At 42.5% G+C, this 13206-nt stretch overlaps 1 protein-coding gene across 2 annotated transcripts in view; it reads left to right on the top strand.

Annotated features, from left to right (window-relative positions):
* The window catches only part of LOC112118717 (cytosolic beta-glucosidase-like), a 44048-nt gene extending 33468 nt beyond the window's left edge, over positions 1-10580 (top strand). For both annotated transcript variants that reach the window (XM_024217136.2, XM_024217135.2), the window contains one exon: positions 10247-10580. In XM_024217136.2, the coding sequence (XP_024072904.2) occupies positions 10247-10458 (212 nt within the window). In that variant the 3' untranslated portion in view covers positions 10459-10580. The remainder of the gene's footprint in view (positions 1-10246) is intronic.
* The last annotated feature ends 2626 nt before the right edge of the window (positions 10581-13206 follow it).

Below are 13206 nucleotides of genomic sequence, written 5' to 3'. Positions count from 1 at the left end.
ACGGCTGGGGGTTGTTGAAACTCGGTCCCTGCTCCAGGGGGCCAGCAGCAAGGCAGAGAGGTATGTTTTTTCCCCTGGTTCTTGCCCAACTGAGTTGGAGACCCCACCTCTTATACTTCCTGTTCCACCTCTCTGTTGCCGGTGTGAGGGCGGGACCCGGCATGGCTCTGCCCACCAGGGGCCAGAAAATGGTCCCTTTCCCGCAGGCTCGGAGGGAGGCCACGCTGCCTCACTACACCCTCCCCTCCCAAAATCCAGCTGTCAGTCCCCGGGGCTGGCATCCTCGCTTTCCCCCCCAAGTGTGACAGAAAGGCCACATTCGCATTGTTCTTACCCACTCAGTGAAAGCGTGTGGCTGGAGGGTGAGGTACGAGTGCATCAGTCTGGTGTTGGTGCCCCTCATAGTGGTCAGCCAACTCAAGGGGGTATGGTCCATTTTCAGCACAAAGGGGCCACTTAGGAAACAGTACCACTTGATGGCGAGGGCTTCCTTTTCAATGACAAAGTAGTTTCTCTCTCACCTCCTGGGAGAGGATGGCCCTGAGTCCCACCTCGGAAGCATCCGTCTGGACGATGAATTTGCAGTTGAAGTCGGAGCTAAAGAGCACTGACTCTTGGCATAGGTGGTCTTTGAGGGTCTGGAAGGCATCCTTGCACTTGACAGACCACCACACCCATCGTGGGCTGTCCTTGGTCAGAAGCTCGGTCTTGGGGGCTGCGATCGAGGCAAATTGAGAACGAACTGTTGATAATATCCAGCTAGCCCTAAGAACTGCTTCACCTGTTTCTTTGTGGTTGGAGCCAAGCAGGCCTTCAATGCTTGGACCTTCCCCATGAGAGGGTGTACTTGATCTCGCCTCACCACCCAATCCAGTACTTCTTCAGGTTTTGCAGTTAGCCCAGCAGCTCGCAGGACCCGAAAAGCGGCTGCCACTTGTTTCAGATGGTTTTCCCAGTGGTGGCTGTACACCACTACATCATCTAAATAGGCCACAGCATACTTGGTATGGGGCTTCAGGAGGCAGTCCATCAGCTGCTGGAACATCATGGGGGCTCCATGAAGGCTGAAAGGCATCTGGGTGAAATGATAGAGCACAGTTGGGGTGGCAAACACATTCTTCTCTCTGGAGCAAGGGGAATCTGCCAGGAGCCCTTTGTGAGATGAAGAGTTGCGATGTACTGGGCCTCACTGAGCCAGTTGAGGAGTTCATTGATTCAGGGCATCGGGTAGGCATTGAACTTTGAGATCTCATTCACCCTCTGGAAGTCGATGCAGAATCAGAGGGTCCCACTGGGCTTCAGGACCAGCATGATGGGACTGTGCCACTCGCTCAAACCGTGAAATGACCTCTAGCTGTACCATTGCCTGTACCTCCTTCTCCACAACCTCCCGCATCCATCATAGGAGAGGCCGCGTGGTTTCCCGGACCACCTCTCCTGGGTTTGTCAGGACAGTGTGTCGGACGAGGGTGGTTTGGCCTGGTATGGCAGTAAAGGGCTTGGGAAAGGCCTTTCACAGGCTCCAGGCTTGTTTTTGCTGCTCCATTGTGAGGGTGTCCCCCTAATTGTGTTTTTTCAGGATCAGTTGTCTTGGGGACCTGCGAACCCAGATCCAATTCGGGGGGGGGAATGGGGTAATCAGCAGCCCCTCTTGCTCTCACCATGGCTCAGGAAGTTCACCTGATAGATCTGTCTTTTCTTCTGTCAGTCCAGTTGTCTAAGCTCATATATAATTGGGCCCATTCAGCGAATTACCTCATAGGGGCCTTGCCAGCAGGCCAGGAGTTTTGACTCCTCCAAGGGGAGTAGGAGGAGTACCCAGTTGCCAAGCTTGAAGGTGCAAATCTGGGCTCCCTGGTTGTAGGTCTGCTCTTGTGCCTCAGGTCAGGCACCCCTCTAATTGGCAGACATACTGTAAAAGCTCCTGGACCGGTGACAGGGTGTTTTCCAAGGCTTCCCTCATTAGGTCTAACAGCCCTTGGAGTTGGCAACCATACAGTAGTTCAAAGGGAGAGAACTTCATGGAGGACTGGGGCACCTCCCTAATGGCCAACAGTATGGGCAGGGATCAGCTGGTTCCACTGGCAGAACTCCTGTGTGGGAAACATACGGAGCATCTCCTTTAGCGTCCTGTTGAAGCGTTCAACCAGCCCATCTGTCTATGGAGGCCATCACTCCTCCAGGGCTATGGCTGGGAAGGGGGCCAGTGACAAGGCAGAGGCATCCAACTCCTTCCCTGGTTCTCTCGCCCAACTGAGCTAGAGGCTCCACCCCTTAGACTTCCTGTTCTGCCTCTCTGCATCCAGCATGAGGGTGTGGGCCCAGCCTGGGTCTGCCCAAAGGGGGTAGAAAGTGGTTCCTCCCCCTCAGGCTCGGAGGGAGACCACACGGCCTCACTACACACAGGTATAGCGGGGGCAGAACTTGGCTCTGTAACTTTTTTCAGACTGGGTTCACTGATTTTGAAGCCACTTGAATTATGATGTTAGGAAAAAGTTGTGGCCTGCAGATCTCTGACATGACACATGGGTGAAAATACCAATTAAAGTAATGGGTATTTTGCCATTAACTTCAGTGTGACCAGAACTTAACCCCAGGTGAATATAAAATCTGTTCAATAGTTATGCTATATTTTCCATCTGTGCCTCACAAATGGAAATAAATATCTTTTGACTCTCAGTAAATGTTCAGCATTTTGAACTTCCCTACAGACTTTCCTTTGGCGGTATTTACTGTTTCCTTCAAGGGACAGACAAACCTATTTCAAATGTTTAAACGTTCTTTAGACTACAATCACAATTCTATCTGGGCTATTTTTGCCTGTGACACCCTTTTGATAGCAAGCCAGGTTTAACTTTCAACCAATGTTTCCTGAATGTAAATTTATTCTTGGATCTTTTCCCTGTACTTTTTAGTTCACTTTATTGAATGCATAAGTGTCAGCCATGATAACTAGCTCTACTGTTCAAGTTAAAACTTTTCCAGGCATAGATCGGCTTAATTTTATAACTCTGGCCAGGTATGTTGAGGTATAATAATGTATATGAGCATTAAATTAATGTTGTTTCTCATTCGCTTGATTAACAAACATCTATTTAAATCAATATATATCATTTGCCTGTTCACTTGATTTCTACTTTTCCATTGCTGCATGATTAAATTATTTTTCTGGCGAGTGAGAGAGATTTTGTATGCAATAATGTTCTAGTCCCAAAAGTTTTGAAGGAGAAACATATTTCATAGTTTCCACTTTGCACTCTACAAGGAATTTTATTTTCCAAACAAGTTCTGATTGCAGATTAAAGAATACTGCAAACCTGAAAGCATTCCTTTTATTAAAAGGAATGCATTTGATTGTTGGTGGACAGCATTTGTGGCACTGCAACAGAAGATAAACACTTTGGGACGTGCAATTTAATAATTGTACTTGGTTTAAAGTATATATTGAAACTAGACAGATGCAAATTTTGGTGTTCAACTGGTGAGCATGTGAGAACTGCACTACTGGAAGACTTGCATTGAAAACAAGACTTGAAATATGTTTTCATATTTCATGTTGCCATGATCCCTTTCTTTTACACTTGACAGTGTTGCCAACTGTACTGGCAAAGACCAGCCCAATCATTGCTTAAAACAACCGAACACAACAAAATAATGTGAACTTATTAGAAACTAATGAGCATGTTCAGAACAAATACTGTAAACAGGCCCATTTCTGTAATCATTTTAAGTCATCCCCAGTGTATTCTCATTGGTTTATGCATGTGCAACCTCTCCAATTAAATCTTCAATGCAGAATAATCCTGACTGGGCATCATCTAGTGTTGTTCAGGTGTTAGTAATAACACCTTAAAAAGCTTTGAGTAGCTGTGAAGGCACTCTAAATTAGGGCGACCTTAAGTTGCTTTATATATAAAAAAGGCATTAAAAATCCATCAAATGTCACAGGAAGCACACATCCAAACTTGTCCTTAGTGGGGGCATTTTAGCAGCCAGCCTATTCCCTTTCCCCTCCCCCACCAGTTAACCCTCAATACTGTAGGTGTATTTCTGCTCATCGGCTCTGAAATTGAATGTTGCCTAGTTGGAGCTTGAGGTCACATTCCTTACAGCAAGTGACTGCACGAATTTCTTGCCAGTCATCGGTTCTGGGTCTTCACTATTCTGGCAGCACATGAGAATGCCTGGAGCACTTTCACTGATTGCCAGTTAAGCCCCTAAACTGATAAAAGCTGGAGAATTCTAATAAACAGGTTTATTACATTGCATCCAATGTTGTCCCCTACTCTTTCTCTTATTAATATGCTGAGTAGTTCATTGAAAATGTCTGCTTCCATACTCACAAATCTTTTGCTTGTCTTTCTGCAGACATTAGATGCTATAAAGTTGTCAGTCTCAGAATAACACTTTAAAAATGCTATTCTTAAGATATTCCCTGGTACTTCTCATTAACCCTGTTGATTGATGCTTATGTGTTTAACTTCACCGTACCACCTTTAATAGGAAACAGGAGGTAGAGGAAAATGTAAAATGTTTGTCAATAATGGTATTTGAAATCTACTTTGAACAACCAGCAGCAGATTTTAAGTGCTTCAATTCTGTGGGACAGGAGAGTTGGTGTCTCAGGGAACTGGTAAATTGATATGGGCCCAGATCCACAAATATGGCTACATCAGTTTATATTAAGAAGTCTTTCTTTGTAATCATAAGGGCTAAAAGTCTTATTATTTAAATAATAGGTTTCATTCTGCAGAATCTGAATCTGTCTTGGAGAACTAACTAAACATCAAGTGAACTGGAACTAGCCTGCAGACTGGGAGTTTGACATTCAGGTTCAGATTGTTAGTGATGTAATTTTTACAGGAGAGGAATCAGTGATTAGCACAGAATGCAGCATGCAAAAAGAAATCCTATAGCACATTCATGAAGACACGAACTAAGCAAAAGCAAAGCCCGAGAAATCCTTTACTAGCCTGGTCTGAACACACAGATTGCTGATATTGTTTTGAAGTATTAATTGTGTCAAATGTATTGATCACATTGGCTCAAAGAATAGTTATATACTGAACAAGTACAACCACATTCTTTTTTCAGATATGGTCCCCAAAAGACCTTAGCAAAATGTATACACAAAACTCACTGACTTAATGCGAGCTGACGGAGGGATTTGCGGAATGGGGTTTATTATAGTTGGAGCAGAAACAATGGTTAGATTGAAGAAGGAGGAGGAGTTTACAGTGGTTCAGGTGAGAGGGCGAGAACTAAGAGGTGAAGCAAACTTTAAGCAGTGGGGATGGAGAGGAAGGGAAAGAGGCTAGAAGTGTTGTAGAGAAAGAAGTGATAAGATTTGGTGAGACCCTGGAAGTGAAGAGAAAAGCATGAGGAGAAGGCAAATTACCCCAAGGTTGCAAGCTTCAGTTATTTGGAGGGTAGTTGTCAATGATAGGTAAAGCTGGAAGCAAAGACTGGGTATTCATTTTTAGCCGTATAACATTGGAGGAAGTGATGGGAAGTCCAGGAGAAGATATCACAGAGACATGTGATGTAAGCCTGGACAAATGTCAGTGGTAGAGACGTAGATTAAAGAGTCATTAGCCTGTGGAGATAAGAGAGACTGTGGGAACAGACAAGGTCACCCAAGGGATGACTGCAGAGAGGAATGATGACAGAGCATGGGAAATGCCAGCAGAGACAGGAAGGGAAGGAGAGGATCCATTAATAGTAATACTGAAGGAGTTGTCAACTAGGTGAAGAAGCAAGTAGCCAGTGTTGCAGAAATCGAAGGATGAGAGGATGGTGGAGAGGTAGGTGGCTTATGGTGTCAAAGGTAGCATAGCTATCAAGGAAAAATGAGTACAGAGAAATGACCCTACAAGGAATAGATAGTTAATGTGAAAAATGACAAGACAAATTAGATACTTGGCAGTACACCTAAAGAATCTCCTTCAGCTATTGTGGCCACCCACATTGGCAGAGTAATTAGCACAACTTCCAGTTATGGTGATTAATGGCATAATGGGGGCAGAGAGATCTATGTCTATTTATATCGTGCCTGACATCATAGTATCTAGACAGCACAGCAAAGATTAAAAGAGGCAGTTGCTATCCAGTCGTGGTCTGTTCTCTCCTAACGTGCTTAGATGAGTCCAGTGTAAAAAGATATCCTAGGTGAGGAAAAGCTTGTCAGCCCTGTCAAAACTGGAAAAGGCCTTTGTAAAGAGATGTGTCTTGTCCTGTGCTCTAAAGGTGGCGAGAGACGAATTAATCATAATTGTTAGAAGCATGAGGTATTTGTATTTTGAAACTGCAGTGAAAATACCCTTTATTGAACTTTGGGAGGGACTATCATTTACCAAAAAAAAAAAAAAAAAAAAAAGTCTTTAATGGTCTGTGCAGTATAGAGAGAGTGCACAGTTTAACTAGAAATGTTAGGAAATCGTGCTCAAGGCTTAGAAATAATGAGCTCCTAATGTGTTTTCTAATCAAAGTATCGGCATGAAATTCACTATTTGGAGAATGTCCTATTATCAAGGCAGCAGTGTATCAAAAGTTCACCATGGATATTATTTTTGTCTTTCATCTTTTTATTTGACTTGTCTTCTCCTCCCCCTCCCTTTTAATAGTTTTAAGTCAAAAGCACTAGAAACACAAGAAGAACAGTGCTTATCACATTTGTTCCAGCTTCCTTGGACCAACAGCCATCCCTGTCAGTCTTAGTTATCTTTGTGTGCAATGCTGTTTTGAGCAGAGATTTCATACACAAATTCCCCCCCCATCCAAGATTTAGGTACCTCATAAATCAAATTGACAAGTCACATGATGATGTTTCGTTCCCTATTTTGTCTATTGGACGCAGAAAGACATGTACAGTAGGTTCCTCAGTGGTTTATTTCCTAACAATAGCACAGCATTGTGTAGTTCAGAGACTATGTCAGACTCTTTTTGGATTGTACCTAAGCAATTCTATACCTAAATATTTTTCTGTGACAAAAAGCAGAGGCATGTTCCCACCATTGCTTCTGAATATTCATAACTGCTGTGGAACTAGTGGCAATTTAAAAGATTACTTTTTCCCTTTGGTTTACAGGAGAAACAGCATTTATTGTTGATACACTGATTTTCTGTTACATTTTGTTCAAAAATTATGCAAATATATAATTAGTGACACACACAATTATGGTTCCAGGAATATGGAAGAAAGAAACAGATTAGTTTTGTTTTATCTTCCCAGTTAAACCAATCAAAGGAATCCAGGTTTTCGTATACTTAATTTTTGCTTGCTTTTTGATTATCCAAGTTATATGTGCATTATCAATTTTCATGCAATTGCTCTTCATATTTTATTCAAGGAAACCACCAGCTAGTCAGACAAATTATCACTTGATTATTTTTTCAACCTTTTTCTCTCACGTATGTCCCTGCATCATGTACAACTGCAGCAGAGGTCAGTCAAACAATGAATGGTAACTTTAGCTTTGGTTCAGGAAATATGTATGTTGCATATTGAAGAATTTAGGATTTAAAATATTGTTTCAAAAGTAAATTGTGCACATTATTTTCCTGCTGTTGTATGTTATGTGATCACGTTTATGCGCAAGTGGGCAACCTTACTCAACATGGCATATATACTGTATGGAATTAGAGAACACTTTAACACCCAGTCTCTAAATCAATGAGTCACTTCTAAGGGATTGGAGGAGTTAGCTGTGAAAAGAGGAAAGAGCATGGCATATGTTCTAGGTTTCAGGATTTTGTTTTATAAGGAATTGTTTGAAGAATATTTTTCACTTTCTTGGCCTGTCTATTTTAATAAATTAAGACATTTTAAATAGTGAAGGTCTACACTGGGTATTGTCTTGTATTCACCTTAGAGCTAGCTTGGTAGAATGCAGCCAAAGAGGCTCCTATTGTCTTGTTATAGAGAGTTCCACATAAGGTCAACTGTCCTTTTTGTAGTTTAGTGAGTTGTAGTGACTATTGAGGTGTGAGACTGGGACCAAACATTGAACAGTAAAGCACTGTCATATCCAACTCTGCTAATGCTTCTCTTTACCTTACTGCCTGGGATGCTCCAAGAAAGTAAAAGCAGACCAGTTCTCTGAGCTACTATCCTGGCAAAGAATATATCTTTTCATGGGCTGTCAGTATTGATATTTACATAGTTGTTGCCATAGCAGGTACTGTCAAAAAGTGGAATATAAAAAATTCAGTTAATTGCAAAGTAAGAATGGCCATACTGGGTCAGACCAAAGGTCCATCCAGCCCAGTATCCTGTCTACCGACAGTGACCAATGCCAGGTGTTCCAGAGGGAGTGAACCTAACAGGTAATGATCAAGTGATCTCTCTCCTGCCATCCATCTCCACCCTCTGACAAACAGAGGCTAGGGACACAATTCCTTACCCATCCTGGCTAATAGCCATTAATGGACTTCATCTCCATGAATTTATCTAGTTCTCTTTTAAACCCTGTTATAGTCCTAGCCTTCACAACCTCCTCAGGCAAGGAGTTCCACAAGTTGACTGTGCGCTGCGTGAAGAAGAACTTCCTTGTATTTGTTTTAAACCTGCTGCCCATTAATTTCATTTGGTGGCCCCTAATTCTTATATTATGGGAACAAGTAAATAACTTTTCCTTATTCACTTTCTCCACACCACTCATGATTTTATATACCTCGATCATATCCCCCCTTAGTCTCCTCTTTTCCAAGCTGAAAAGTCCTAGCCTCTTTAATCTCTCCTCATATGAGACCCGTTCCAAACCCCTAATCATTTTAGTTGCCCTTTTCTGAACTTTTTCTAATGTCAGTATATCTTTTTTGAGATGAGGAGACCACATCTGTACGCAGTATTCAAGATGTGGGCGTATCATGGATTTATATAAGGGCAATAAGATATTCTCTGTCTTATTCTCTATCCCTTTTTGAATGATTCCTAACATCCTGTTTGCTTTTTTGACTGCCACTGCACACTGCACGGACGTCTTCGGAGAACTATCCACGATGACTCCAAGATCTTTTTCCTGATTAGTTGTAGCTAAATTAGTCCCCATCATATTGTATGTATAGTTGGGGTTATTTTTTCCAATGTGCATTACTTTACATTTATCCACATTAAATTTCATTTGCCATTTTGTTGCCCAATCACTTAGTTTTGTGAGATCTTTTTGAAGTTCTTCAGAGTCTGCTTTGGTCTTAACTATCTTGAGTAGCTCAGTATCATCTGCAAACTTTGCCACCTCACTGTTTACCCCTTTGTAGAGAGGGTCTGGACTCACCCCTGCGGCGCCCCCTACTGGTTACTCCGGGGAATCAGCTCGTCCAGCCTCTGGAGCGCCCTCTGCAGGGCGGTGATCCGCCTTGTCCCTTGCACTCTGGCTCCCATGTCCCTCCCAGGACCTGGTGCCCCTATTACTGGGATGCTGCCCCCTGGCAGTACCCCACAGATCTGGGTCTCCCCTCCCTGGGGAACCCCCACCCACTATCCCCACCTTGCCTCAGCACTAGGCCACTGCCAGTCACCAACTAGCCCCCGCTCCCTGGGGCAGACTGCAGTATAGGCCACTCATCACTGGCAAGGGTGGGGGTTTGGACCTGCTGCCTTGGCCTAGCCCTGGGCTGCCCTCTGCAACCCCCAGTACCCCTTGGCCTATTACCAGGCTGCAGCCTGGGGCTATCCAGGCTGGAGCTCCCCAGCTCCTCAGCCTTTCCCCAGCCCTGCTCCACTACAAGTACCCTATGTCTAGCTCCCTGCAGCCAGGCCCTTCTCTCTCTGCTCTCAGAGAGAGACTTTTCTGAGCTCCTGGCTCCCAGCCTTTTATATAGGCCAAGCGGTCCTGTTATAGTTACCTCTTGGACCAGATCCTGCGCTCCACTCAGGACTAGATCGAGAATTGCCTCTCCCCTTGTGGGTTCCTGTACCAGCTGCTCCAAGAAGCAGTCATTTAAAGTATCGAGAAATTTTGTCTCTGCATTTCATCCTGAGGTGACGTACCCAGTCAATATGGAGATAATTGAAATCCCCCACTATTATTGAGTTCTTTATTTCGATAGCCTCTTTAATCTCCCTTAGCATTTCATCGTCACTATCACTGTCCTGGTCAGGTGGTCGATAATAGATCCCTACTGTTATATTCTTATTAGAGCATGGAATTACTATCAATAGAGATTCTATGGAACATGTGGATTCATTTAAGCAAGCTATATATGTTCTGCATTTGTAAGGTTACATTTGTTGTGTTAATTTCAGCCGTCTCTCTTGATGATGTCCATCTTAATGGATATTTTGTGTGGTCCCTCCTTGACAACTTTGAATGGACTTGTGGATACAGCTGTCGATTTGGACTTTTCCATGTTGACTTCGAAAACCCAGCTCTCCCTCGTGTTCCTTACCGATCAGCAATAGAATATGCCAAAGTTATCTCCAACAATGGACTAACAAAATCAACTGAAGAGCTGTGATGAGCTGCCTTTTGGTACCAAGAGTTGTCTTCTTCCTAAGAAGCCATATATGGTAAAATAAAAAAAATAATATTTTAGAAAATGCTGACTAGTCTATCTGTTTTTATATAATAATTAAACTGACAGGTTCAGTTAGGAATACATGGTTTTCCTTGTTGTGTAAGGAGGGAGGAAGTAAAATAACTGGCAAGTTCCTTTGTAGTGGATTTGGCAACTGGGTTTTAAACTGTGTGTTTAAAGGAACACTGTCAACTTGAAATCTAATTAGTTTTAAATGTGAGCTACAAGTAGTTTCAAATGCCTGTGACTTTCCTGCCAGCTCTTGTAATTTTACAGCCACCTTCTCCTGTGTTCATATGCTTTTCTTTCTCCTGAGGCTGCGTGAAAGCCCCAAACAAGCAGAAGAAAAGGATTATAGTGAAAACGATTATACAGAAAGTGTTGACAAATGAAGAAAGCAAATCAACACAAGTATAGGATTTAACACACACACACACACACAGACACACACACACATGCACACCCCTTCTAATTCTTTCAGTTTATATGAGTAATCTTATAAATATAATTACTGCCCCCACCCTCTCCCAAGGAGAAGGGGCAGCAGCATGGGAATTGCACCTCAGAAGGACCTCTCTCAAGCACAGTGCCTCCAGGGGTGGGGCAGGTTCCAGACCAAGCTTTGTGCACGGCTGTGCCAAAAGGCACAATTTGGCCCACCATAGGTAAAAAGTTGTCAGACAGAAATGTGAATCTTGAAGTTGATGGGATCCCTTTAAAATGTATTCACACGGCTTTGAAAATTTTGTCAGTATACTCTTGCTGTAACAAAGCTCACATCTGAGCCAAAGAAAAAAGCCCTGTTATAGCAAAGCGTTCAGTATACAATACCAAACAGCCTTCCGCCTCTAACAACGGGGAGAAAAAAGTTGAAATCACTCTTTATAAAAAAGAAGCATTTGCAATAGGAAAAGTAATATGAAAAACTGCAAACCTTTCCTAGAAACGAAATACACAGCTCTGATGCTTAGATTAAAAACAAGTTGTTTTGCTCTTACATGTGATGCGTACAATGTGCAGCTGTTCACAAAAGACCAGAAGACTTAATATATAAACGAGTAAGATTGCTGGCTTTGTTCCTTTTTTATTATAAAAGCCACATCTATTTTACCTGTTCCACTGTTATAACAATGTGCTCTGGTAGGATTAAGACTTTATTTTTCTCTCTTTGGCATTTGTGTTGGGTGTGAACGGAGGAGCGAGAAAGAGAGAAACTAATAACACTTTGCTGTTACTCTGTGTAGTGTCTTTCATCCCAGGATCTCTAAGTGCTTTTCAAAGGATAGGTACAGTAGGTATTATTATTAATTTTCCCATTTTACAGCTGGGGTAATAGATTAATGAAGAATAAGAATTTTATATTCAGCTCTTATGTTGAAGTTAAATCTTACACATGCTCTATTTTCACGTAGGAGTCGCATACCTCCTCTCTAGGTTGTCCAGCTTATCAGGATCTAACAGGCAAAGTTCATAATAAACTTCAAGTTGCAATAACATTTGAATATCTGCTTAAAATCTATTTCTGTAAAAATTAACCTCCTGGCCCTTGACATTAGAGATGGAAGACTTGGTCTCACTAACTGCAGTGTGAGGGTTGTTGGCAGCAGCAGCTTTCAGAGCAAAGCTGGGACTGCAGTTATGCTCCATTGGTGTGATTTTTCTCTCCTCACCGTGGAGTAAGCTTCTTTTGTTCTTTTTCTCTTCTCTCCTTTTGTGCCTGACTGCTTTGTTCTAACTTGCATCAGTTTCAAGGAACATTTTATTCACTTTCTTGTTTGCATTAGGCATTTTTTTCTTTAATTTTCCAGGATTGCTAACATCAGTGTAACTCCACCAATGGTGGCAATATGGAGAACCTTAGTGTAGACAACGCAACACTGGCTGCCAGCATTTTTACTGCAGCATAGCATAGACTGAGATGAAATCCTTGTCTACACTCCCAGTATTACCATCATTGGCTGCTAGATTGGTCCCATAGGGCCACTAGCATCCAGCACAAGATAGAGATTCTCCCCTGAGTTATCCTGTGTGCACTTCAGATTCAGCCAAGGAGATGGGTCATAAACTTTTGTGGCTAATGTCTGTTGCTTATCAGGGTTATTTACAGCACAGGCATGTTTGAAACAAAGCAGGCCAGGGAAAGTCCTGAGGAGTCCTTTCAACCAGACTTCCTGTAGTTTTTTATTGAAATAAAAGCCAACTATAGAGAGTATGATCTAACATCACTCTCAAGCATATTGTGTAAGAAGGACTGTGTGCAACTCTTGATATTAATGCAAGGTGAAGATAGGGCTTTAAGGCACATCATAACAATAGCCCAAATAATATAAAGTGTAATTGAATCAGCATTTTTGTTAGTAACTAATCACTTCTGCACCATGCTTGACAGTTCCACTTTGGCACTGCATAAACAGTCAGTGAGATTCTAACCAATCCAGTTTTTTATATTTTCATGCAGTGTGCAGGTTTTTTGATTCAGTGGTTTTGGATCTAGATCCCTGAGTAGATCTACTGAATGCTTCAAGCCTCTCTTAATTTGGGTTTCCTGCTTTTGCGAAATGAGATCATTGGCTTCCCATAGCAGGAGATCCTACCACTAATCCATAAGTCAGGGACAGCATTACTTTCTATTGTAAGAGAGCCCTACTTGGATTTCTGGTATGTCAGACCTTTACAGCTGTGTTCATG

Source organism: Terrapene carolina, unplaced genomic scaffold, assembly GCF_002925995.2.
Source record: "Terrapene carolina triunguis isolate 2854851 unplaced genomic scaffold, T_m_triunguis-2.0 Scaffold66, whole genome shotgun sequence".
In the NCBI taxonomy this organism is placed as follows: Eukaryota; Metazoa; Chordata; order Testudines; family Emydidae; genus Terrapene; species Terrapene triunguis.
Note: the sequence above shows the minus strand (reverse complement) of the source record. Positions and strands in the feature narration are given on the sequence as shown.